Source organism: Talpa europaea (assembly GCF_964194135.1).
Source record: "Talpa europaea genome assembly, chromosome: 2".
In the NCBI taxonomy this organism is placed as follows: domain Eukaryota; kingdom Metazoa; phylum Chordata; class Mammalia; order Eulipotyphla; family Talpidae; genus Talpa; species Talpa europaea.
Genome location: NC_140068.1, coordinates 128,082,183 through 128,109,599, shown reverse-complemented (window position 1 = coordinate 128,109,599; position 27,417 = coordinate 128,082,183). Strand labels below are relative to the sequence as shown.

Genomic DNA, 27,417 nt, shown 5'->3' with positions numbered 1-27,417 from the left:
TGGAATCTTTATTATATTCATTTGCTCAATAATATATGTTCTCATCACTCTCTTGCATATTGGTTGGGTCTTGTGCTTATGTGTGATTTTTTTAAAGTAATATATTGTTCTACTAAGTTATAAAGATCTTCAGTATTCATTACACTGGAATCAAATTATTTAAAAAAAATTTTTTTCTCTTAATTTTTTCACCACAAATCCCAAAAGTAAAAGTAGTACTGGAAGTTGTGAAGTTAGTGAAAGATGGAGGAGAGCAATGGAAAAAGACTGGAAAGGAGATGGCCCAAGACCAGAAACCTGGCTCACACAAAGAGTAGGGGGTAGAAGGGATTAACACAGCCATTGACACAGATAGAGAAACCAAGATCCTTAGTCTCCAAAGCCTAGATTACAAAGCAGAAAATCCAAGCAGGTATGAGACTGCTGTCTAGAGCACTGGCCCAAGGATAAAGATATGGAGATTGAGCCCTTTGTAGACTCTCCTGTCCCTTTCAGATTCTGCATAGTTGTCCAACATCAACAACTAACCAGAAGGCTCAAGAGGAGTGACCCCTCCCAAACAGAAAAAGACTATGTCAGTGCAGTCTCTGCACAGGCTGGGGGCAGCAATCCCTCTGCCCACCTGTGACTATGCAGGTGCATCTTTTCGCCAACTCTCTTCTCTGCAGGGCAGCAGCCTCCTGCCTGCCTGTGACCTGCATCATGCCTGCACTTCTCTTCATTGACCTCCCTCAGTGGAGGCAGCTCTCCTCAAGGCCACCTGCCTGCAAACATGCAGGCCTCTCTCAGCAAACCTGCCCCTTTCGGGAGGCAGATCTTCCTGCCCGCTTGTGTCTATGCAAGTGTCCTTTACTCTTCTGTCCCTTGTCTAATAAATCTGCTCTTTAAATATAACTAATGTCTTGTGGAGAAACTCACCTGGGGAATTCTTCGTGTGTTGCTGAAACAGGAACTCTGGTGAAACCTTTCCCAGAGTGAACCCCAGGACCCCGCACTCCAAACCCACTGACTCCAAAAACTCCATCATTAGCATACCATAGGTTATTAATATTCTTTTTAAAAAAAATTATTTATGCATACAAGAACTGGGGTACAGGCCAGAGGTGTGGCGGGTGAGAGGATTCATCAAAGACAGAGTGGGGAGCAGAACAGGAAGAACTACAGAAATACATTGCTGAGGGGAGCAGCAGGTGAGACAGGGGAGGACTGCTGTGCCATGTGGGTTGCTCCATGGCCATGGATTGAACTGGTGCTGCTGCAGCTACAGGTCACTTCATTGTGCTGATGCTTAACCCCTTGCGCCACCAGGGAGGCCCCAGGTTATTTATATTCTAAAGTAAAGAAGCAATAACATCTTTTAAAAAGGTTTTATTCTAGTAAAGTAAATGTTTAAAGCTATAACCCACCTAAAAAAAAAATTATACATGGGATCCGTAATAATTTGTGAGACTGTACAGAGTTTCTGAAAGAAAAATGTTTGAGACTTGCGGACCCAGTCCCTGGGCCTGGACTCAGGGACACGGTGTGGCAAAGGTCTCGGAGCAGGAGAGGAGGGGGCGGCAAAGTCCCAGGTCTCGGGGTGTGGCTGTCAGGGTCTCAGTCCCCAGTGCAGTGTGCAGGGCTGGAAGGTGACTGCTGGGGGTTTGCCCTCTTCCCTTGGTTCCACTTCTGGGCTCACAGCCTGGGCGGGTCCTACTTCCTGGATACTGGTGACTCACCCCAGGGCTCACTCCCCATTGCCTGGAGGGCTCCAGAGCAGCCAATCAGCAGCCCCGCGGCTCCCGTTCCAAAGCCCTCACCCGCCCGCCGGGACTCCGCCTCCCCAGCCCGGGTGGAGGCGCGTCCTGGGGGATGGGGGGCGCAGCCCTCCTGCTCCTGCTCGCGGGGGCCGCGGCCCCGAGGGAGACCCGGGCGGGTGAGTGCGGGTCGGGAGGGGACAGGGCGCTCCCAGAGGCGGGAGCGAGGGCGCGGGCGGGCGTGGGAAAGGCGCGACCTCGCCGCCGCCCTAGTTGTCCCCCCACGTCGGCCCCGCCCCGTACTGGCCCCTTTCCGTCCCCCCGAGACCCCAGCCTCCTCTGGCCCCCCGAGACCCGGCCATTTTCGTCCCGCAGCCGCTTTTCACTCTCACTTTCTGTCTCGTGGGCGCCCCCTGGGACTCGAGCCCCCGAAGGGGAAAAGAATAGCCCGGGTCTCCCCTCCCGCCCCCAGGCCCCCACTCCCTGAGGCTTTTCTACACCACGTTGGCCCGGCCCGGCCTCGGGGAGCCCCGCTACATCGCCGTGGGCTACGTGGACGACACGCAGTTCGGGCGGTTCGACAGCGACTCTCTGGGCCAGAGCGCGGAGCCGCGGGCGCCCTGGGCGGGGCAGGTGGAGCAGGAGGAGCCAGAGGACTGGGACAAGGAGACGCGGCACCAAAGGGACAACACACGGTGGTCCCGAGCGCACCTGGACGCCCTGCGCGGCCTCTACAACCAGAGCGAGACCGGTGAGCTGGCGCGGGTCCGGGCCGGGTCAGCACCCCCATCCCCACGGACGGGGGTCGCTCAGGGTCTCCCCCTCCAGGCTTCCCTGCAACCTGCCCGGGAACAGCCGCGGGGCTTTCACTCCTTTTCATTCTGTTTAGTTTATTCCCGGCGGGAGGGGATGCGTGCAGGGTGACGAGAGGTGACACGGGGCAGGGACAGGGTCTCACACCCTCCAGGAGATGTTTGGCTGCGACGTGGGGCCCGACGGGCGCCTCCTCAGTGGGTATGTGCAGTTCGCCTACGAAGGCGCGGATTACCTGGCCCTGAACGAGGACCTGCGCTCCTGGACCGCTGTGGACACTGCCGCTCAGATCACCCGGCGCCAGTGGGAGGCCCGGGGTGAGGCTGAGAAGATCAGGAACTTTGTGGAGGGCATGTGCCTGAGGTGGCTGCTCAGATTCCTGGCGCACGGGAAGGAGACTCTGCAGCACACAGGTAAGAGGGGCCTGGAGGCCTCCCGGTCCCCCCCTGCCTGGAGTCACTGCGGGAAATGAGTCCTCTCTCTAGTCCCTAGAGGGGGACTCCCCTGGGTTTCATGTTCTGCACCAGAGAGACTCCCAGAGACTCCGGCTTCTCCTGAAGGACAGGGAAGGGATCCAGTCTCTCCTGAGACAGACAGACAGTCCCTGACATCACGCGTCACCGGGTCCTTTTGACCAGGGGCCTGTTTGGGAACCAGGAGTTTCTCCCTCAGTCTTGTTTCTGGTCTGAGAACATTTTCAGTTATGTGATTCCTGCTTTTCTGTGTCATTCACCTTCCACCCAGGTCAGGAATAAAAAGTCTGTGTTCCACTCCCTCTGCTTCATCCTACCCTGGGTTTTCATCCTCATTCTAGAACTTTCTAAGGAATAGGAGAATCTCACAGATTCCCCCAGATTAGCCTGTTTTTTACATTTTATGCTTCTTGCTGCCACACCAGTTGTCTTGTCCATTGTGAGGATGGTCTTATGAGGATTCTTCAGTGTCCATGGAGGAAACACAAGGTGAGTTTTCTGATTTACCACCTCAGATCCCCCAAAGACACACATGACCCACCACCCCTCCAGTGACCATGAGGTCATCCTGAGGTGCTGGGCCCTGGACTTCTACCCTGCGGACATCACCCTGACCTGGCAGCGAGATGGGGAGGACCTGACCCAGGAGATGGAGCTGGTGGAGACCAGGCCTGGGGGAGATGGAACCTTCCAGAAGTGGGCAGCTGTGGTGGTGCCTTCTGGAGAGGAGCAGAGATACACGTGTCACGTGCAGCATGAAGGCCTGCTGGAGCCCCAAGTCCTTAGATGGGGTAAGGAGGAGGATGTGGGCACAGAGGCTATTCTCAGGGCCATCAGGGCACTTCTGGAGACCTTCAGAGGGCCAGGATAAGGTCTGGGGCTCAGGGTATAATCTTCCCTTCCCTTCCAGTGCCTCCTCAGTCCTCCATCCCTACCACGGGCATCTTTGCTGGCCTGGTTCTCCTTGGAGCTGTGCTCACTGGAACTGCGGTGGCTGCAGCTGTGATGTGGAGGAAGAAGCACTCAGGTAGGGAAGGGACTGGGGGCTTTCAAGTTCCAGGGAGAACTTGCCCTACCTGGTTAATGGGAAGTACCAACCACACATATGTGTGGTACCCAGAGGGCATTTGGTCCAGTCCCCCCTCACCTCCTTTCTTCATTTTTCCCAGTCCTGACCTGGGTCTTTACTCACAGTTCTGGAAACTTCCCTGTTCTGCAGGATTAAAAGATTCCTTTAGGTCTCCTGACCTGACCGCACCCTAGTCTCACATGATGTTTCTTCACACAGGAGGAAAAGCAGGAAGCTACACTCAGGCTGCAGGTAAGTGTGGTTTGATCCCTGCGCACCTGGGGACAGTGTAAATGGACTCCATGGGAGAGTCACCATCATCACTCCCTCCTATGGTCTCATTTCTGACCAGGTTCTGTTTTGTTCTCAACCAGGCAGCAGCAGTGCCCAGGGCTCTGATGTATCTCTCAGCCCCTAAGGATCTTTTACAATGATCCTGTTGAGTCTCCTTGTGCACACCCTGGACAGAAGGATGATGGTGTCACTGTTGTTCTTAACTGTGATATTGAGCATTTGATCATATTTTTACTTTTCTATGACTAAAGTTGCTGTTTGTAAGGAAATTTTGTACATTTTTAAAGATGAGTTGCCATTCATTTATTACACTATTTTGTCCTTATTAAAATTGGGTTATTTCTTTCTGATCATTGAGTTTTAGGCATTATTTGTAGATACCATCCTTTATCAGATTCGTGATTTACAAATGTTTCTCCCCACTCTGTGACCTGAACTCCTTTACTGTTGGGAAAACAAACACTATTGCCCAGACAGGAGCATGGCGATATATATATATATATATATATATATATATATATATGAGAAAAGATAAATTGCTAACTGGTTTTGAGCAGACACTGGCTGACTGGGGTGTTGGGGGTGGAGGGGAATGACTTATGCGTATCCTTGAGTGTTATTTAAATGTCCTTGTATGAGTATGAAATATGCTTTCTAAAGTAAATTACACTTTATTCCTCAATTTATAAAACTGTTCACACATCATGTCCAAATCATGTGTTAAGACCAGACTGACACGTGGATTACATGTGATGGACCTGCATGTCACAGTCACAAAGTCATGGTTTCTCTCAGGGTTCCCTCTGGTGTTGTCCGTTCTTGGGGTGTTGGACAAATGTATAATGACCTGTGTCCACCATGAGAATATCATGCAGAGTATTTTCACTGCCCATAGTGTCTTCTGTGCTCCAAGGAAGCAAAAGCAAAAAGAAACCAATGGAATCACATCAGACTAAAAAGCTTCTACATAGTGAAGGAAACTATCGTTAAAATGATAAGACAATATCAAATCGGAGAAACTATTTGCACATCATCAATCCAACAAGGAGTTAATCTCCAAAATCTACAAAGAACTCCAAAACAAGAAAACAACTCAAAACAGGGGCAGAAGAGCTAAATAGGTACTTTTTCTAAAGAAGACACACATGTGGCCAATAGGTAGATGGATAAATGTTTGCCATGTGCTGTCAGGAAAATGCCAATTGAAATCATAATGAGTTACCACCTCACACTGTGAGAATGACCCATTGAAGGGTGTGGAGGAAAAGGAACTCTGGCACATGGTGGGAATGATGTCTGGTCCTGTTAGTGGGCAGAATGAGGGGTTCCCTGGACCCTAAAAACTGTACACTCTACAAGGGATCTGCCATCAGCTGCATAAAAACAAAACATACTCTAAAGTATAAGACCTTCAATAGAAAAGAACTTTAATGCAATTAGTATAAAATAGAGAATCAGTGTGCATTAGAGCGAGAGAAGAGAAAGAATATAATTAGAATAGTTCCCAAGTGAAGCACCCATTGTTACCCGTCTCCTCATGGGTAAATGCCCAGAGAAACAGGCTTGGCCCAAAATAGGCGCACTGGGGCCCAAAAGCCTGCCACAAGGCTAAGGCACCCACTGGTAGAGACCCATGGGACAGGGGCAGGAGGGGCCAGGCAAGTCTGGAAGGAAAAGAGCAAAGTCAAAATCCACATCAAGATAACAGCAGCCATTGACAGCCTCCCCATGGGTCTCTCATTCACGTTTTTGTCTCTTTCACTTGTCTCTTTCCATGTCCCCAACTCCCTGGAACAAGTCCAAGTGAGAAGCAAGTGTGGTTTCTTCTTCACATGTCTCTCTGCTCCATGCACCTCCTCCAGCCTCCTTTCCTTGTCTTACTCCACGTCTTCCTCCTCTTCCTTAGCTTCTCATCCCTGCTTAGCTCCACCTTTCCTTGGGCGGGGCAGTAACCTGGAACCTATGTTTTCTATGGATAGCACATTGGTCCTGCCCCTATATAAAAAAAAAAATTAAAATGAAGATTCCTCAAAATAGACCTGTCACATGGTCAAGCATCCCATTCCGTAGTATTTATCCAAAGAAGGTAAAAACACTAATTCCAAGGAATATGCGCCTCCTCTGGTACTGCAACGCTGTCTAGTATAACCAAGTGATGAAGACAACCTAAGTGCCCAATGGCAGATGAGGGGATAAAGAACACAAGCTATATACACAATGGAATACTACTCGCCTGTGAAAAAGATGAAATATTGGATTTGCAACAACATGGATAGTTGTGTATGGGATTGTGCTAAGTGAAATAAGTTTGAAGGGGAAAGTTAAATACTGGATGATTTCATAATTGGAATATAAAGAAACAAAGCAGGGACAGATGAAACTAAACCAAAACATACTCTATATATATGACTGCAGAATGGAAGCCATGGGCTGGGGTAAGAGTAGGAAACAAAGTCGGAAGAGGGCCCAATGGACTATGGTTAAGACTGTGGGTGCCCTTAGGGTGGGTGTGATGTGGTAACAAACATCTGAAGAGGTGTGACCCTTGCCTCTGAACACATGCAGTATTGTAAACCAATGCTAACCTCAGTTGAATAATATAATGAAGGTAAAAAGAAAAAAAAGTAAATTGTCTCCTCCATCAGTCACTGACCTCAGGACTTTGCCTTCGCCTCCTCACTGTCATGCAGGCTGAGGGGCTGGTTTCCCACAAGATCAGAGGCAGGAGGTGCAGGGACTCCTGGAGCTGCTCAGACCCCGCTGAGTAGAGACACTGCAGAGAGGGCGGCTCTGAGGGGACCAGAGACAGAGGGTCAGAGTAACCCCAGTGCTGAGTGAGGGTCTGGTTCCCAAGGAGAGGGGAGTGTGTGTGTGTGTGTGTGTGTGTGTGTGTGACAGCAGAGACAGGATACACAACATAAGATGATGGGAAGTCAATTAACATCAAGCCCCAGAATAAATTAATTCAAATCGCACACAGAGTAGAGAGTGTCAGAACAACACCTCAGTAAATACAGTTCCATGCAGAAGCAGCTTCTGAGCAGGACTGAAAAAGCACTGGACCTGAAGAAGAGGAGGAGGTTTAGAAATATCTCATGGTTGGCTTGAGGTGTAAAGAGCTGGGCAGGACCCCTCCCCCCACCCTGGCCCCTGCTAGGATGTGGTGGCTTCTTCACCCCTGACAGCTCCCTTCCCCAAACCCCAACGTTCATCTCCTTTGGAGTCACCTGTATATGTACATATATGTACACGTGTAATCCCAGCTTCTTCTTAATTTTCCACCTGTCTGGGGCATTTAGGTTGTTTTCATAGCTTGGTTACTGTAAATAGTGCTTCAGTGGTGACGGGAGTGCAGGTCCCTTTACCGGAGAGTATCCGCTGTGAGGAGATCCTCAGTGTAGAATTTCTGGGTCCAATGGCAGAACCACATTTACTCTTTAAGAAACCTCAGTACTGTTTCCAGAAGGGCTGGCTCAGTCTTTATCCAAAAACTGTGCACGACTGTCCCCTTTTTCCACATCCTTGCCAGCACTTGAGTTTCTGGTCTTTTGGATATGGGCCGTTCTCACAGGTGTGAAGGTTTAAAGCAGGGGATCATAAAGCCACACAATGTGGGCAAAAAGAAATCCTGTAACACTCAGGCCCACACAAGGCTGTCTAATACCCTGAAAGAAAATAATGATGAAGAAATTCAGGTGAATTCCCTCAGTGTTAACAATATCAATGGTCCACTGCATTCTCAGGATGTCCTCCTGAAAGCATCCCCATAATCTTGTCCCAGTCTCTCTGCCACAAATTCCAGCCCCCCAGCAGTCTTCGAGGGTCTCACCTTTAGGGGCTGAGATACATTTCAGAGCACTGGGACTGTGGCTGCCTGGGGGAGAACACAACAAATCAGAGATAAGACCATGAGAGGAACAGATGAGAGTGACTCCCCCACGGGCTCCATCTACACTGTTCCCAGGGGCTCAGGGATCCAACCCTTGAACACACCTACTTGCAGCCTGAGTGTAGCTTCCTCCTTGTCCTCCTATGGGAAGAAGCATCATGTCAGGCGAGGGAGGAGTCAGGTCAGAAGCCTAAGGGAATCTTCTAATCCTGGGCCACAAGGAAGTTTCCAGAACTGTGAGTGAAAACCCAGGTCAGGACTGGGAAAAAAAAGAAAGGAGGTGAGGGGGGACTGGACCAAATGCCCTCTGGGCAACACACATGTGTGGATGGTACTTCCCATTAACCAGGCAGGGCAAGTTCTCCCTGGGACATGAAAGCCCCCAGTGGACAAGATCCCCCACTCCCTTCCCTACCTGAGCACTTCTTCTAGCCCCTCACACATGAAGCCACCTTGTATCCAATGAGCACACCTCCAAAAAGAACCAAGCCGGAAATGAGGATGACAGCAAGGATGGAGAACTGAGGAGAGGGAACTGGAAGGGAGGAGAAGGCCAGACCCTGAACCTGAGGCCTCAATCTGACCCGCTGAAGGTCTCCAGAAGGGCTTCTGATGACCCTGAGTCAGCCGTGTGCCCACATCCCACTCCTTACCCCATCTCAGGACTTGGGGTGCTATCAGCCCCTCATGCTGCACATGGCATGTGTATTTCTTCTCCTCTCCAGAAGGCACCTCCACAGCAGCCCATTTCTGGTAGTTTCCACCTCCCCACCCCCAGCCTGGTGTTCACCAGCTCCATTTCCTGGGGTCATGTCCTCCCCATCTAGCCCTTTGTCTAATTTCTCTATATCCATATCTAAGTGATACATTTGTTTTTCTCCGTTAGGCTTATTTCAATTAGCTCCATCCGTGTTGCCCCAGATGGCATTAGTTTATGTTCCTTGATGAGCAGTATTCTATTATCTGTGTACCACCCCTTCCACAGCTTGGCAATTATAAACAGTGCTGCAGTGATCATGGGGGTGTAGGTTTCCTTTGAAGTAATGTAACATCCTCTGGGTATGCTGGCACCTGCCGCCCTAAGGGAAGCTGGAGTCCCTGAGAGCACCTGCTTACTCTGCACAGGAGGTTCCAGGAGGTTAGAAGTTCTGCAAACAGAACTTCTTCCCCAAATGAACTCCTGTTCCCTGAGGACATGCTGACTTGTGGCATGATCCCTACTAATTAGAAAAACTTGTTCCAGCAGTAACTAATTCATGTGTATAAGCATAAACACAATTGCACGCTGTTTCCTTGTCCCTTTGTTCATATCTTTAATAAGAGCTCAGGCTGGGGGAGAGGCAGAGCCACTCTAGAGGGCTCTCCCCAGCCTCCCCCCTGCTGCTAATTCATTTAGACTTCGAATCCAGTTCATAGCTGAGAACTTCTCATGGGCCGTCTGAGGCAGGGTAGATACCTTGGAATGTGACTGCTGGGTCCTATGGCAGATGCTCAGTTAATTTTCTAAGAAACCTGGACACTTTTTTCCATCAGGGATGAACCAGTCTATATTCCCCAAATCAGTGCAGGGCCGTCCCTTGTCTCCATGTCCTACCAGCTCTTGTTAGGTCTGGTCTTTTAGATATGGGCCCTTCTCACAGGTGTGAAGTAGTTTCTCATTGTATTTTAAATCAGGGATCTTGAATGGATCAAGAAGATGGGGTACACTTCAGTCCCATGAGAATGCCCACATTAAAAATGAAAAAAAAAAACAAAACAAAACAAAACAAAAAAACCCAGAAACAACAAATGCTGGAGAGGATGTGGAGAAAAAGGAACTCTCCTGCACTGCTGGTGGAAATGCACACTGGTCCTACCATTATTCAGAGCTGTGAGGAGGACCCTCAAATTACTATAAATGGATCTATCTAATGATCCAGCAACTCCATTCCTAGGAATCTACCCAAAGGACACAAAAACAGTAATTCAAAAGGAAAACTGCACTGCTATGTTTATTTCAGCAATATTTACAGTAGCCAAGATATGGAAACAAACCCAATGCCCCCAAATCAACAAATGAGTCAAAAGGTTTTGGTATATTTAGGCAATAGAATATTACTAAGTGATGAAAGAAGACAAACTCATCAAATTTGCAGCAACGTGGAAGGAGCTAGAAGGAATTAAGCTCAGTGAAACAAGTCAGAAGGAAAAAGAAAAATAACAGGTGGCTTCACATATAGGAGGAATATAGGGGAAACAAATAAGATGTAGGGGAAAAATAATAACAGTACAAAGCACAACAAAGCAAAACAAAACAAAACAAAAAAAAACAGATAATTATAAACCAGAGACATCCTGTAGGGGAGCCTGAGGGAGAGGGATGGGAAGGAGGGAGGGAGGAGCACAGGGAGCTGTGGGGATGGTGCACAGCTGCATTGGTGGAGGAACTTCTATGGGGTCTATACCTGAGGAGGAAAAAACAAACAAACATTGTTTAAAAAGGAACAATGATGTAAAATATATATAAATAAATTAATTTAAAAAATAAAAGAACTTTTACAGTTAAAAAAAAAAGTCTGACCTCCAATCCTGGTAACAAACACAGTAACAATGCTTGTCTGTCTGTGCTCCCCTCCAGTGTGGCCATGAATACAAGGAGATTCATCCTGTCACTATAGTGGGGAGGGAGGTGGGGAACCAGCCTGGGTTTATCTGAGATCCTCTCCCTGCTGCACATGGAGGGTTACCCTGGGGTAACATTACATCTTCCAAGAGCTGATGGACCCTGCCCCATCTCTCCCTCCCTTCCTGCATCTTCCATGAAGGCTCAGCTCAGTTACCGGTGTGACCTGGGCTAATCCTGTCCCTGGGCCAGGCCAGTAGGGCACACACACTGTGTGACTCCCTCCAGCTCTGGTCTAGAGAGAAAGTAGCTGTAGCCCACGGAGGCAGTGACCCCTGGGAAACAGGGGGTGCCAGGGTAGACCTCCCTGACTCTGAGGCCTGTGTATTTTCTACAGTGACCCCAAAGAAGAAGAGCTTGAAGTGAACATTGGGGGTTGGGGAGGGAGCTGTCAGGTGCAACCACATCCTGGTAGGGTCCTCGAGGGGGTCCTACCCAGCTCCTTCAGCTCAGTCCAACCACAACATATTTCTAAACTTCCTTCTATTCTGAGACCCAGTGCTTCTTCACGTCCTGCTCAAAGACAGCTTCTTCATGGAACTGTACTTATTGAGGTGTTGTGCTGACATTCTCCCTCTCTGTGAGATTTGAATTTATTTATGCTGGGACTTGATGTATAATTCTCCCCTATTTTCTTATCTTGTGTGCCCTGTGTCTCCTGTTACACACACACACACACACACACACACATACACACTCGCCTCCCCTAGAGAACCAGACCCTCACTCAGCACTGGGGTTACTCTGACCCTCTGTCTCTGGTCTCCTCGGAGCCGCCCTCTCTGCAGTGTCTCTACTCAGCCGGATCTGAGCAGCCCCAGGAGTCCCTGCATCTCCTGCCTCTGCCCTTGTGGGAAACCAGGCCCTCACCCTGCATGACAGTGAGGAGGCGAAGGCAAAGTCCTGAGGTCAGTGATGGATGGAAAAGACAATTTTTCTTTTGCTCAAGATAGTTTCTCCCCCCAGCCATGATTGTATTATTTCTACTGAGGTAACATAGGTTTACATACTGTATGTGTGCAGAGGCACAGGGTCACACCTCTTCAAGTGTTTGTTACCACTTCACACCCACCTAAGGGCACCCACAGTCCTCACCACCGTCACTAGGCCCTCTTCCCACTTTGTTTCCTACATCACACCCTCTCCCTCCCCTCCCACATAACCTCATATTTCTAGAGTATGTTTTGGTTTAGTCTCATCTGTCCCTGCTTGGTTACGTTATATTCCACTAATGAGTGACATCACTCAGTAGTTGACTTTCTCATTCTAACTTATTTCACTTAGCATAATCCCCTCCACATCTGTCAATGTTGCTGCAAATATAACTTTTCACAGCTGAGTAGTATTTCATTGTGTCTGTCTACCACCTCTTCTTAACCCACTCATCTGTCGTTGGGCACTGAGGTGTTTCCATAGTTTGTTATTGTGCACAGGCTGCAGTGAGCACAGGAGGCGCATATCCTTTGGAATTAGTGCTTTTACCTTGGGATTTATAGCAAGGAATGGAATACTTGACCATATGAAAGGTGTATTTTGGATATTTTGGGAAACCTTCCTTTTTTTTTTTTTTGCCTAAGGGCAGGACTGTAACAGTGTGATATCCATAGTAAAAGGAGGTTCTGTTACCAGGCAGGGTGAGGGACCCAGGACTCCCAAACCTGCCCACGCTAAATGGGTTCTGCCATCAGCCACATGAAAACAAAACACACTCTAGTGCATAAGACATTTAATGGGAAGGGACTTTAATACAATCACTGTGTAAGAAAGAGAATGAAGGGAGAGAGTAGAGAATATGTTTCCCAATCAAGCACCCAAAGTTACCCATCCCCTTGTGGGTCACCTCAGCCAAACAGTTTGATCCAAAACAGGGACACTGAGGCCCCAAAACCTGTCAAAAGTCTAAGGTACCTTCTTGTGGGGACCTATAGGAAAGGGGCAGAAAGAGCCAGACAAATCTGGATGGAAAAGCGCAAAATCAAAATCAAGATAAATGTTGCCACTGTAATCTCCCCACAGGTCTCTCACCCACATCTATTCCCAGTGTCTCCTCCCATGTCCCCCAAGTCCAAGGCTGAGAAGCAATCACAGCTTCTTCACCTGTTCCCAGCTTTGCTGCTGTTAGAGCCTGGGGGAAGGTGAAGACCTGGAACTGGGATTTATTTAGTTAATTAATTAATTAATTAATTTACTCTAATGCATAAGGTCTTCAATAGAAGAGGACTTCAATACACTTAGTGTTTAATAAAGAGAACGAAAGACTATAGTTAAAGTAGTTTCTAAATGAAACACCCAAAGTTACCATTCCATTGCATGTAAATGTCCAGCCAAACAGGGTTGGCCCAGAGCAGGTCCGCTGAGGCCTGAGAGCTTACAACAAGACTAAGGCACCTTCTGGTGGAGACCCAGAGGAGAGGGGCAGAAGCGGCCAGGCAAGTCTGAAAGGAAAAGAGCAAAATAAAAATGATACAGGGCAAGAGAGACACTAAAGCTGGCCAAGGACACTGCCCAAATAGTTTACCAATCTGAGTTCCTCCCCCGTGCACAAAATTACAAGACCACTCAGCCTCAGAGGACAACAATAATGGGGTTTATTTAAAAACCAGGGAAAAACATAGAGTTCCTGAGACCACAAATGGCCGTTTACCTCACCTGAAGCAGTGTCCAGTGTTTTGAAGTCCTAAACACAAATGTTCCCAAGTAGCATCTTCCTGCCACTGAGGGCCTGGAGCACGTGGCCGCCAGACTATAGGCCGGGATCCAACTCACGAAGACAGCAGAAGACACAACAGGAGATGCTCAACGGAGCTGCCGAGATGCCCCAGCACAGCACCAGACAAGCGACACTCAAAATAGCTGCTGCAGCTGAAAGGCCTGACAAATGGCCACACTGAAATCTTAGAGAGGCTCCCAAGTCCAGGTCTCGCCTTCCCTGCCAGGCTGTGACAGCAGCAAAACGGGGAACAGTTTCAGTCACTCAGCTACTTGCAAAGCCTCCGAACATTTCCTCTCTGAGGTTGGCTGCAGAAAACACAAATAAATGGATATATATACCTTTTCCTTTTAAAAAAGAACAAATTGCAAAATTTACAGTACCTGAATTCAACATTTACTAAAGCTGCATTAATCAGGACAGTGTGATCCTGGCCTAAGTCCTGACAGGCATCAACAGAATAGATTAGAGTGTCCGGAAATAGATACACTTGGGCAATCACTTAATTTTTAACAAACAGCAAAGTAATGTATTGGGGTCAAGGAAAACCTTTTCAATGAAAGGTACGGGAACAATCAGATATTCAACTGGAAAGTTTATTTAAAAGGAACCTGAATATTCTTCAGCATTGCTCTCATCCAGCACCACACTCTCTGTTACCCTTTTCTAGTGATGCATTAGTAATGTATCACTACTGATTCGTGTCAGCAATCAAGACAGTGTTTCCACTATTCCAGTGCTATTCCTCCTACAGGGATAGCACCTTCTCTTTATTAAAAAAAACTTTTTAAATTATTAAAATAGCAGTAGTCATTAATAACAGTTCCAGTATTAAAGAAAAAGTGCATTGTCCATTATCATACAACTCAGGAATCACTGAAATTGAGATGATGTTTTTAAGCTTCTACAAATGATATCATAAAATTTGTATAATGCCTTTTTTTTTTTTTTTTTTTTTTAAAGATTTATTTATTTATTTATACAAGCACTGGGTACAGTCAGCAGCGCGGGAGGGCGAGAGAATTCACCAGAGCCAGAGCGGGGAGCAGAGCAGGCAGAAGAACCGAAGTACACTGCTGAGGGGAGCAGAGGGCGGCAGGAGAGGTCTGCGCGCCATGTGGGACCCTCCTCTGGTGGCCGGGGAGCAGCCGGGGATCGAACCGGCGCTGCAGAGGCTGCGGGAAGCTACGGGCAGCTTCTCAACCCAGCGCTCAACCGCTGCGCCACCGGGGAGGCCCTGTATAATGCCTTTTTTACCTAATACTATTTTGCATGTGCTTCTCTTTTTTGTGATTTCTTGAAATTTTATTATTTTTGTTTGAATGTAATGTGACCATTCCATTTCAACTTATGACATTTGTATGTCATTTTTACGACATTTTGTTTCCCAAAGAAATAAATTTTAACTGCAAGCTATATCCAAATTGCATATCTAATAAACATCTATTTCTAGAGTATCGAACAAACTCATGACTCTTCTATGGAAATTGCCCATTTCACAATCCTCTATCAAAAATGTAATTTGACTGTTGAGCAAGCAAGGAAGCAAGGGTGGAGAAAATTTATTTTTTTGTTATGTTACACATATTTTGTGTACTTTGTATACTTTGTTTTAACACTGACCACTAGGAAATTTAGGGTAGGTTTCAAAACTGAGCATTTCAAAATTATATTCAAGCATCCTGTTACAAGAAAAACCACAGAAGCAGTCTCCAGGCAGTAAAATGGATGACAGGTACGATGGTCCAAGGCCACTGCTGACTGTTGAAGTTCAGGCAATATGAACTAACTGACCAACTATGGTCTCATCCAGGAATTTCAACATTATGTACAGGAATAAAGTGGGCCACTTCATGTGCCTTCCACTATAGCCCACTTTGTGAAGTGAAGACCAGAAAGAGGCAAACATCAGGGAGAAAGAAGACAGGAGGAAATGCAAAAAGGAGAAGCAGATTTGGACCAAGAGCACTTCCTTCCTAGAATCTATCAGCTTAGTTGGGTTTCACTACCTTCCAGAACTCCAGCGCATTCCTGCCTTTAAACTCTGTGAAACTTCTCAATCATTGCAATACCCAGCTCCCAACCTACTTTATGTCAAATCAAGTTTCTGTTAAAGGGGCCCATATAATACAAAATGAATATGACTTGTGGGAGATTTTCTCTCATCAGCAACCAACCCTCCTCATGTTTAGCATATTCTTTGACTTTGCCCTTGGAGAGATTTTGTCCTTCAACCTAAGGGTCCCTGTGAGCTATAAACTTAGTGTTTCCAGCTCACATACTGAGGTGCTGATAGAATTACCCAGGTCAGAGATCTGCTTTCCTGAAGTCTCAGTGTCAAATTCGTATGCATATTTTCTTGGCTTGAGAAAATAGCTTATCAGAATGCATAAGATTCAATAATCAGTGACTCCTTCAAGGAGCTTAATTCTAGTCCCTTTCTAATCTTGGAAATAAAATCAAATTTAATTTGCTCTATTATTGTTCCCAATGTAGCCAATAATTACTCTGAGAAGGAAGCATTTGTTGATTTTTGAATGTCAATCTGTTTTCAAAATTTTTGTTGGGTGAAACATAAATTTACATGGCATATTTTCAGTGACTACAAGAAGAATCATATTCACTAACAATGTTAAAATATTTTAGTATTACCAGTGCAATTTTTATTGGTCCATATAGCTGAACGGTATGTCCAGAAAGACAATAAAATCATAAAGATATGTCTAAAATTAACACAACTCTAAAATATCCTGATATGAATTTTTCTCTCATATGACCAAGAAAATTATCTTTTCAATTCATTTGGCAATTCTGTCTACTTTGTATGAGATATTTTTAACTTTAAACAAGTTTATTGATATATTAGGTTTTAGACACTTGATTTCTTTATACTTCTGTAAAACACCCACTCTTAAACTATTGTGAACATTTATTAAAAGAAGTAACCCAGGCCTCTCTGATGGTGCAAGGGGTTAAGTACCGAGCTATGAAGCAGTTTGCAGCCTCTGCAGCATGAGTTTGTCCCCGCCAGCCAGAGAGCAACCCACATGGCACAGCAGACCTCTCCTGACTTGCCCGCTGCTCCCCTCGGCAGTGTACTTTGGTCAATCTGCCTGTTCTGTTCCCCACTCTGTCTCTGGTGAATCCTCTCACCACCACCGCCCCCCCCCCCCGCATCTCTGGCCTGTACCCCAGCTCTTATATGCCTAAATAAATGAATCTTTTAAAAAAGAACAAGTAACTCAAGCAAATACTGTTCGTTAAATATTTAGCACTCTTCCAGATGCTGTGAAAGATTTAGGGAAAAAAAAGATAAGATGTGTTCTTTGCCCTCCTTTACCTGGTAAAGTAGCTGGGGAATCTATAAAGCAATAGTGATAAAACAGGACAATATAGAGTGATGTGTGTGCTGATTTTCTTTTTTAAGTTATGAGATGAGGAGACAGAAACAAACTGAAAAAGAAAACAGAAGCGAAGAATAATACATGAAGAAAAGTACACCTTTCACTTCTGGCAACTTTTCTCTTCTTCCCTTTTTGGGGCGCCACTGGAGTGAATCCAAGCTGAAGTGGTTAGAGAGAAGGGGTGGGATTTGATTTGGGGACTGAAGGTATACTTAGAACTTGAAGGGAAAAATGACTAAAGGCAACCTAAGTCAACATAATTATGTTGGTCAGTTCCTTATAACACTTGTAAGAAATCATTTACACACACACACACACACACACACACAAAATCTATAGGACTATTTGTATGGACAACTCTAATACATCTACCCTTTAATTTTTCGCTAAACTGCTGTGTACAGTTGGGCATCAGTGCCACCCTCTTTTCCACCACTATTTCTGTATCTGTCCCATGCTGGGGACAGGGCGGGGCTCTGTGTTTAATGGTCATTTTCATTAAACTCATGGTTCTCCTGTTCTCAATCTCCTCTCACTTCTCTTTTCTGAAACTACATTTCTTCTCTCCTGTGTTAAACTCTTCCTCTGCACCCCAGCATTCTCCCCACACTGTCACAAAAGAAACATAAGGTGCTGATGGTGCAAGAAAAGCAGCAACTCACTGGCAACACAGGTTTTAGGGCATCGTCATCCATCTTCCCATCATAGGGACCTTCTCACTGGTCATTTCTCTTCTCAGGCCCTGTCTGTCCCCATCATGCTTAACTTCCCTCTATTTTTAAATCTTGCTCCCAATTTCTTCACTCTTACAGGAGCCCCACTTTGCTGACCTGTCTCCCCAAAAGGGTTGGGTGGGCTTCTCTCCACACGCCCAGGGAGGGTCTCCTCCAGGGATGTCACCAGCGTGGAGACCCTGTGCCTAAGGAAGCTGCTGCTGTCACTTCAATAGTGCAGAATATTTTAAATGAAGAGTACTGAGGACTTAGGAGCTTTTTGTCCTTTTCCCTTTTCCTGAGAAAAGACGTAATCATGGTCCCACCTTTTAGATCCCACAAGAATTTTTCAGTAGTTTGGAGGGAATCAAACTGGTCACGTGTACAGTGACCATGTCTGCTCCCCCGAGAATCTCACCTTTACTCTCAGAGAGAAGCTGAGTCACCCCCTTCTTATCTGCCCATCCTGGAACATCTCTCCCCCTCTCTCCAGATGCCTCAGGGCCCTAAACACAAAGTAAACATCACAGGTTCACGTCATTATTCTTTAGAATTCATAAGCATGTAATTCCCCACACACATGCTGTTAAATTTTGGTCTGTTCGCCCACGAATCTGTCTGTTGTGGATTTGCTCATCCATTGAGTCTTAGAAGAACCCTGATGGGGTGGGGGGAGTTCTCCCTTGCCCCAACACAACTCCATCATCTGGAGAAAGCCTCATTTCTCTTACCTTAGTGGGTAAATATTTATCTCCTTTGACTAAACCTCTATCATCAAAAGTTATAACTTTAGGGCCTCCCCGGTGGCGCAGCGGCTGAGCGCAGGGTTGGGAAGCTGCCCGCGGCCTCTGCGGCGCAGGTTCGATCCCCGGCTGCTCCCAGGCCAACTGAGGAGGGTCCCGCATGGCGCGCAGACCTCTCCTGCCGCCCGCTGCTCCCCTCAGCAGTGTACTTCGCTCCTTCTGCCTGCTCTGCTCCCCGCTCTGGCTCTGGTGAATTCTCTCACCCTCCCGCGCTTCTGACTGTACCCAGTGCATGTATAAACAAAACAAACAAACAAACAAATAAATAAATAAAGCATGCCTCTATAAAAAATATATTAAAAAAAGTTATCACTTTAATTAATAATAAAAAGATGTGAAATTTAATGAGATCGTTTAAATAGGGGTTTTGGCTATTATTTTATAGAGGACCAATGAGATGACAGTAATTTATTCTAGAGTTTTTAAGATACTCTGTGCCAGGTATGGCCATAGGTGCTAGCGAGAAACCAATGAACAATCAGGCAGTCCCTGCTCCCATGGAGGACAGTGGGAGACCCTAATGTTTGCCTATTGTAAAAACCATTCACCGTTCTCTTTTTTTTATGAAAAGATTTTAATTTTCTTTGGAGTCAATATGCCCATGTTTTTCCAAAGTCACATTTCCCAGTTCCCTCTGTACCTATAACAGACCACATGACATTATTTTTTTTTTAAAAGATTTATTTATTTATTTATACAAGCACTGGGTACAGTCAGAAGCGCGGGATGGTGAGAGAATTCACCAGAGCCAGAGCGGGGAGCAGAGCAGGCAGAAGGAGCGAAGTACACTGCTGAGGGGAGCAGCGGGCGGCAGGAGAGGTCTGCGCGCCATGTGGGACCCTCCTCCATTGGCTGGGGAGCAGCCGGGGATCGAACCGGCGCTGCAGAGGCCACGGGCAGCTTCGCAGCCCAGCGCTCAACCGCTGCGCCACCGGGGAGACTCACACATGACATTATTTTGACTAATGACATATAGGTGAAAAATAATATTTTGAGTTAGCATACGTCAATTTTTTTTTTTAAGGGGAATTAGTGAGGGGGCAATGAGTGTGGACCTCGGGGCGTGGAGTGTTCCAGACAGAAGATGAGTGATTGCAAGCGTCCTGGGAGGGACCATGTCTGGAGGGCCCCAGGGAGAGCCAGAATGGCGGTGCTGCTGGAATGCAGGTGTCGGGGAAGAAAATAATCTTTGTCCATCCTGGTAAAGATTTATGGGCGCACCATACAATAAAATTATAGAGCAATCAAACAATTCCCTTCTGTTAAATCTTTTGTCACACGCTCCTTCACTGCAAAGTTTAAGAACTGAGCAATTTTCAGTTGCTACCATTTTGTCTGGAAGAAGGTCACACACATGGAATCATGCAATAGGCAACCTTTTGAGATAGACTTTGTTTCCCCTCTGCATATCACCTTTAAGCTCTGTCTGGGTTGTTGAGTGCATCAGTAGGTTTTTATCTATTTACTATTGAGTAGTATTGGATGGTTTGTACATATTTTTCATCCATTTACACATCGAAGGATATTGGGTTGTTTCCAGTTTTTGGTGCTTGTGAATAAATCTACCATAAGCTTTCTATTATCAAGCCCATTCCATGATATTTTAATTTAAGTTATTGCATTTTTTGATGTACATTTAAATATCCTATGTTTTTTAATAGCGGTTTTAGGTTCATACCATCCTATCCCAGCCGCTCATGTACGTGAAGGTGCTCATCCAGGTGGGATATGAGCCTTTGCCTCCAACAATAGGCCGAAATATTTTTGGGCGGCAAGTATGTCAGCTTCCTGGGCTCTTTTGTTATGCTCAGCACATTGCGAGCATCGATGGGAAGCATGGGTTGTTCACAGGCTTAACACCAAGACTGTGTTCAGGAGTCCTTGGAACTGTGGTCCATGGTAAAGTTTTACAGCATTACCAGGAGTGTGATAAGAATGAGGAGTTAGGACCTGGAAATGCACAGAAAGAAGTTTCATTTTGCTTTGACGGAGTTATCAAGGAGACAACTCGAGAGATGATGGCCCGTTCTGCTGTTACCCTCATCACACATCCCTTCCATGTGATCATTCTGAGATCTATGGTACAATTTATTGGCAGAGAATCCAGGTACTGTGGACTTTGTGACTCCATTGCAACCATCTATCAGGAAGAGGGCATCCTAGGATTTTTTGCAGGTCTTATTTCTCGCCTCCTAGGTGACATCATTTCTTTGTGACTCTGTAACTCACTGGCTTACCCCATCAATACCTATGCACTGGACAGTGCATGAATGAAATGAATGAAATGAAAAGTTATTCCCAAGCTGTCACAGGATTTTTTGCCAGTATGTTGACCTATCCCTTTGTGCTTGTCTCTAATCTTATGGCTGTCAACAACTGTGGGCTTGCTGTTCGGTGCCCTCCTTACTCCCCAATATATAATTCTTGGATAGGTTGCTGGTGTATGCTACAAAAAGAGGGAAATATGAGCCGAGGAAATAGCTTGTTTTTCCGGAAAGTCCCCTTTGGGAAGACATTGTTGTGACCTGAGAATGTTAATTTGAAGATGTGGGACAGGGACAGTGATGTTACTATAGTCCCAGATGCACAGAATTATGGGAGAGAATGTTGATTTATATACAGTGTGGCGTGCTTTTTTAATAATCATTTAATCTTGGGAAAATGGAGGTGTTTGGTGTCTGCCTTTTGTGTTCTTTATCCCAATGTAGCATAATTTACCACTGGTACTTTCCCTTGGGTCATTCTGAAATGGACATTTTTGCTCCAGACTCTATTTAACTTAAGCGAAAAAAAAAAGTTACGTTTTCCTAAAGGGACAGGCAAATTGTCATATGATTTGAGTCTCATTTTAAAGCTTTGTAAAATGAAGAATACAATCCCAAGAAGAGAAATAATTCTGTAAAATTTAAGAAAATGAATAAAGCAAACTGTGTCGCAGGAAAAAAAAACAAAAAAAACAAAAAAACAAAAGTGAACAGAAAGCACAGTGTCTCCACATACTCTGCCCACCAACATGGCAGCCCTCCCTACTCTCCACATCCTGCCCTGGAGTGGAACACTGTCATACAGCCAACCAATGTTACTGTATTTTCAGTTCTAAAATTTTCATTTATAACTTTTTTATATCTTCTATTCTCTCATTAAAATCGTTTGCAGTTACTGGCTTGAGCATTTTCATAAGGGCTGCTTTAAAGTTTTCAGATGATTCCAAATTCCACGTGTCGGGTAAATGAAGTAATCAGGTCATTTTATATGCTCCGGCCTCTGTGGATGCCCAGGGCTGATGGGTGAGGAAGGGGCACGCAAGCCTTTGATTATGGACACCTGGGCCCAGGAGCACAGGACTTGCATGTGTGACCGCAGGCACCTGTGCTGACGTGGCTGTAAGGGCAGCGACACTACAACCACCACATGGACTGGGGGACCACTTTGAGGTGAGGTCATGAGATGACAGGAGACTGAGAATGCCAGAGAACACCAGAGAGAGATCAGAGAAAGAGAGCAAAGATTTGCAAGGAGCTGGAAAGCTTGTCAGCCTCTAGGCAACCCGGGACACCCTGCCTGGCCCATGCCTGCCTCCTTGCATGCCAGCTTCCCTGCCTGGTGTGCCTGTGTACCTGGTTCCCTGAGAGAGCATTAAAGCCTGTAAAATCCACTAGGACTTCTGGACTCTTGTGACTCGTCTGCCTGAATCCACAGTGAACCGGCCCTGTGCATGTTTGCACTAGACCATCATGCCCTCCTGAGCTGATGCCTGTTGATTGTCTCTCCCATGAGAACTGAAATTTTCCTGCCAATTCACATATCCAGTAATTTGGGATTACTATTTAGATTACTTGGCTATTTTGATTAGACTCTGTACCTTGTTTAAATTTTATTGAGAATATTGACTTTTTTTTTTTTAAGTCAGCCATCGGTGTGGTTAAGTCATAAACACAAGTTCAGACCAGTATTCTGTGGATTAAGCTGTCAAAGTCTTTGCAGCACTAGTTGAAGCTATCCCCCGTTATTTGCCACCGCTAGTGTCCTGTCTGGTGCTTAGGTGGTGATTTCTTTTAGTCAGCCCGTGCTGCTATAACAAAATTCCATAGAATGGGTGCTTAAACAACAAGTATTTATTTCTGACTATTTTGGAGGCCTGGACATCCAAGATCAATTCACATTGGTGAGGGGCATTTTAGCTAGCTACCCTCTTACTATATCCTCACCTGTCAGAGGGCGATCATCTGTGAAAAGTTTCTTCTCATAAGGGCACTAATGCAATTTTTTAAAGACTTAATTGTATATGCATACAAAAACTAGGGTATAGGCCAGAGGTGTGAGGGGTAAGAGGATTCACCAGAAACAGAGTGGGGAACAGAACAGGCAGATTGACTGAAATACACTGCTGAGAAGAGCAGCAGGTTATACAGGAGAGGTCTGCTGCACCATATGTGGGTCAGCTCCCTGGCAGGGTTCCAATTCAGGCCACAGCAGTGATAGTGTTGAGACATAGCCCTTAGGGCATCAGAGAGGCCCCCATATGTGTACTTTCATCTCATCATATCAGATATTATTAAAATTTGGCTCTAAGAATGATAAAATAAGGAAGGCAATTTTTATTGCTTCAACCAGGACATTTTGAACTGAAGTCCTCGGGTATTTTTATTCCATAAATAAGTGGTGGTGAAGAATAACTACTACAACAGTACTAACAACAGTAGCAAAACAGTGCCAAGGAGGGGACAGGTCACTAATAATGGGTTGTCATCTGTGTGCACAATTGTATAAGCACTGAGGATTGGGTCCAAAAGCAAGAAGAAGTTTATTTAATTAATCATCACCATGAGTGAAACTGAGCTCAAACTTGATTGGTCCGTTGCCTGATTAGTCCATTTATGACATTGGTGCCAAATTTAAAAGGGAAAAGCCTGGAACCTGCACAGAGGTCAGGGCAGGGTTTTGGGCTGGAGTGGGCACAGTGGGGATGGAGGCGCACCATACCCAGGGCCCTTGGATGGGCCAGTGTAACTGCAGCAGGAAGGAATGGGGGTTGGGGGGGTGTAGGGAGGAGGAAATGGCTGCAAGGTGGGCTCTGCTGGGAGCCTGCTATGTTGACCTGGCACTCTGTGGGTCCCTCTGCCTGCAGCTCCAAGGATCAGCAGCACCAGAACTTCCCTAGAGGGGCCCAATGCTCCTCCAAGTCCCCCTGGGCCAGAGGCCATAGGGCTCAGGGCTGCCTCTGGTACCAGAGACCCAGGGCTGTGCCCTCTGGGACAGCAGGACATGGGAACCATGGCCACTGCTGCCTCTGCTGTGAGTGGCTGGGCCCCTGGCAGGCAGCACACGTGGGCAGTGGGCAGGGAAACTCCCTTCTCTGCTGCTGCTTTCAGAGCTGCCTGTGCTGGCTGACCACAAGCTACACAAAAGGGTGGTCCCCAGGAAAGGGGAGGTTCCAGTTTCCCTGCCCAACCCAAGGAAGGGTGAAGCTGAGCAGGGAGGAAGAGAAACTGGAGAGAGACTGGGAGAAAGAAGGAAGATGGAGAGCCAGAAGGAGGCCTGGAGGAGGCACATGGAGCAGAGACATGCGAAGAAGCTGCACTTGCTTCTTGGTCTTGTTCTGGTTAAAACACTAGCTGTGGGTGAGAAGCCCATGGGGAGGTTAACAATGGCAGCTTTTATCTTGATTTTGATTTTGCAGCTTCTGTCCCAGACATGCTGGGCTTCTTCTGCCCTTTCCTATGGGTCCCCCCCAGAAGGTACCTTAGACTTGTGGCAAGTTTCAGGCTTCACTGGCCTTGTTTTGGCCCAACGTGCTTGACTCGGCATTTACCCACGAAGGGGTGGGTAACTTTGGGTGCTTGATTTGGAAACTGTATTATCTATTCTTTCCCTCCTCTTCTTTTTATTGCTCACTAATGATATCAAAGTTCCTTTCTATTAGAGGTCTTTTGCACTAGAGTATGTGTTGTGTTGATGCGGTGGATGGCAGAAATTATTTAGAGCAGGCAGGTTTGGGGGTTCTAGGCTGTCCCTCACCTTGTTGTGTAACAGGTGTACATGCGGGGACACTGGCTCTAGCACAGGCAACACACCTGCTTCTTAGGCTGTGGGGGGAGCCTGTTTTGTCCTGTGGCTTGTGCCGTGTGGACCCATTTCACTACTACTCAGTCGTTACTATAATCTGCATTCTTACTAGCCTCACCCCAGTGTGAGACAGCCAAGATAAAAGAAATTGTTGGCAGTAGGATGAGTTGTCCCAGTCCTATTTGAACAGGTGGACTAAATCATGGACTGGCCAGTCCTGGCCAAGCAATTGGGCCCGCTACACTGACATGAAGCACCCTGGGAGATAAAAATTACATCCTGGCACCTTCATGGTGTGGTCCTTCTAGGCTTCTCATTGTTCTGCACATGGACTCTCAGTAATTTTTTTTCTCCTGCACCACACAGTCTAAGGACACAACTAATGATCATCTCCTTATTTCCTGGAGGGAAGAAACTGAGCACCCACACACAGCAGGAACATCATCATGTGCACAGGCACAGGCAGAGCCCAACCCAGAAGCAGCTCCCTCCTCTCTACCTCGGGAACTTACCTTTTTTTTTTTTGAAAGGTTTATTTATTCATGCATACAGAAACCAGGGTACAGGCCAGATGCGCGAGAGGGTAAGAGGATTCACCAGAGACAGAGCAGGGGACAGAACAGGCAGACTGACGAAATACACTGCTGAGGGGAGCAGCGGGTGAGACAGGAGAGGTCTGCTGCACCATGTGGGAATCTTGCCCGCCACTGGGATCGAACTTATGCCGGCCAGGATCAAACTCGTGCTGCAAAGGGGGTCCTCCACCATAGCCCATTGGGCCCTCTTCCTACCTTGTTTCCTGCTCTTACCCCCACCCCATAGCTTCAATTCTGCAGTCATATATCTAGTTTGTTTGTTGATCAAATTCGTGCTGCAAAGGGGGCCCAAACTTACCCTTTAAATAGCTCCTCCTAACTCCCCTAGGAGAACTGGGTCATATTCTGCTTTCCCAAACTGGCTCCCTCATGCATGAGTCTAATAAATCCTTACCCGGTTCAACTACCATTAGCACTCTCTGGTGAATTCTTTCCCTAGAGTGCAAAGAACCCACTCTTTTGGGTTGTGGTCCTCTAACAAGTGCAAATGGCAAAATAATGAAGAAAAAAATGATGTCTGAATAATATTTTGAAAATAGTTTTGACCCATGGATTCCCCGCAAAGTTCCTGGGGACTTCAAGGGTTCCACAGACCACACTTTGAGAAATGCTTTTCTGGTCAACTAGGAGAGTTTTCCAAGTGTTCTTCTATGTCTTTGCCTCCTCTTCATTTCCTAAAATCCCTCTCTTTGGGTTGGATTCCCTGACTTCCAAAGCTTGTTTTAGATCTTTGCCCTGAACTCTTCTACAACTCACCCCTCAGAAACGGGATGCCAGAGAGTGTCCACTGCCTGAGACAGGAGATGGAGGGACGGTGCTTCCGTTTGGGACTGGGAAGTTTGTGCCTGTTTGGGTTTTGTTTTATACCAGCTTAATATGGCGTCTCAGCTCAGAGAGAGATCTGACATATTCTTTAAGAGGAATACTACTGGCCCTTTTATTTTTCATGTGTCTAATGCATTTGACCTGATGCCCACAGAGCATGAAGAGCTGTGCTGTCCCACAAGATACTCTGAGACAAGGGATAATTCTATGTGTGCACGGAACACTGTGATGCCTCTAGCTCATTGGTTATTGAGCACTTAAAATGTGAGTTTTTTAGCTGAGATGTTAAATTTTTTATTTTTTAAAAGATTTGTTTTTATTTATACAAGAGCTGGGGTACAGGCCAGATGTGTGGGAGGATGAGAAGATTCACCAAACAGAGCAGGGAGCAGAACAGGCAGACGCCCGAAAACACTGCTGCGGGGAGCAGAGGTTGAGACAGGAGAGGTCTGCTGCACCATGTGGGTAGCTCCCTAGACGGCCGGGAATCGAACCCACACTCTAGAGACTGCAGACAGCTTCACAGCACTGCACTCAACCTGCTGCATCACTGGGAAGGCCCTGAATTTTTTATTTTATTTCATTTAAACCAAAAAAATCCCTATATATGACTACTAGGTACCGTATTGGAAATGCATATCTATGATGTCCTTAGTTTTCAGCATCTGTCTCCTCGAAATACTGTGTGACTCAAAGGGAAATGTGTATTGAAATTATCTTCATATGGCTGTCATGGGTTAGTCTGTGTGGGTCTGAGACACATCGTTAAAATATAACATGCCCAAGGAAATTTAATTAACACGTATTTCAACAACTGGATTGTAGAGATATTGTCCCTGCACCTCCTGCCTCTGACCTTGTGGGAAACCAGCCCCTCAGCCTGCATGACAGTGAGGAGGCGAAGGCAAAGTCCTGAGGTCAGTGGCTGATGGAGGAGATAACTTACTTTTTTTTTTTTTTTTTTTTTTGCTTAAGAACTTTCCTTTTTGCCCTCATTGTGTTATTCAGTTGAGGCAACACTGATTTACACACTGTATGTGTTAGAGGCACAGGGTCACACCTCTTCAGATGTTTGTTACCACTTAACACCCATCATAAGGACCCCATAGTCCTCCACCATAGCCCATTGGCCCCTCTTCCTACCTTGTTTCCTGCTCTTACCCCCACCCCATAGCTTCAATTCTGCAGTCATATTTCTAGTTTGTTTTGGTTTAGTTTCATCAATCCCTGCTTTGTTTTTATATATTCCACATATGAATGAAATCTAATATTTAACTTCCCCCTTCAAATTTATTTCACTTAGCATAATCCCATCTGTATCTATCCATGTTGCTGCAAATTCAGTATTTCATCTTTTTCACAGCT

The 27,417-nt window shown here is 46.3% G+C and overlaps 1 protein-coding gene and 1 pseudogene across 2 annotated transcripts in view; both read left to right on the top strand.

The window, feature by feature from the left end:
• Nucleotides 1-27,417, top strand: part of LOC311188327 (patr class I histocompatibility antigen, A-108 alpha chain-like) — a gene marked incomplete at both ends in the record, with an annotated part of 172,398 nt that overhangs the window by 69,380 nt on the left and 75,601 nt on the right. Inside the window, one exon of the mRNA XM_084259441.1 lies at nt 2,209-2,487. Within this exon, the coding sequence (XP_084115567.1) occupies nt 2,209-2,487 (279 nt within the window). The remainder of the gene's footprint in view (nt 1-2,208; nt 2,488-27,417) is intronic.
• LOC311167230 (mitochondrial carrier homolog 2-like) lies at nt 20,581-21,108 on the top strand (annotated as a pseudogene). Its single transcript has one exon. The product of its transcript is annotated as a mitochondrial carrier homolog 2-like (transcript).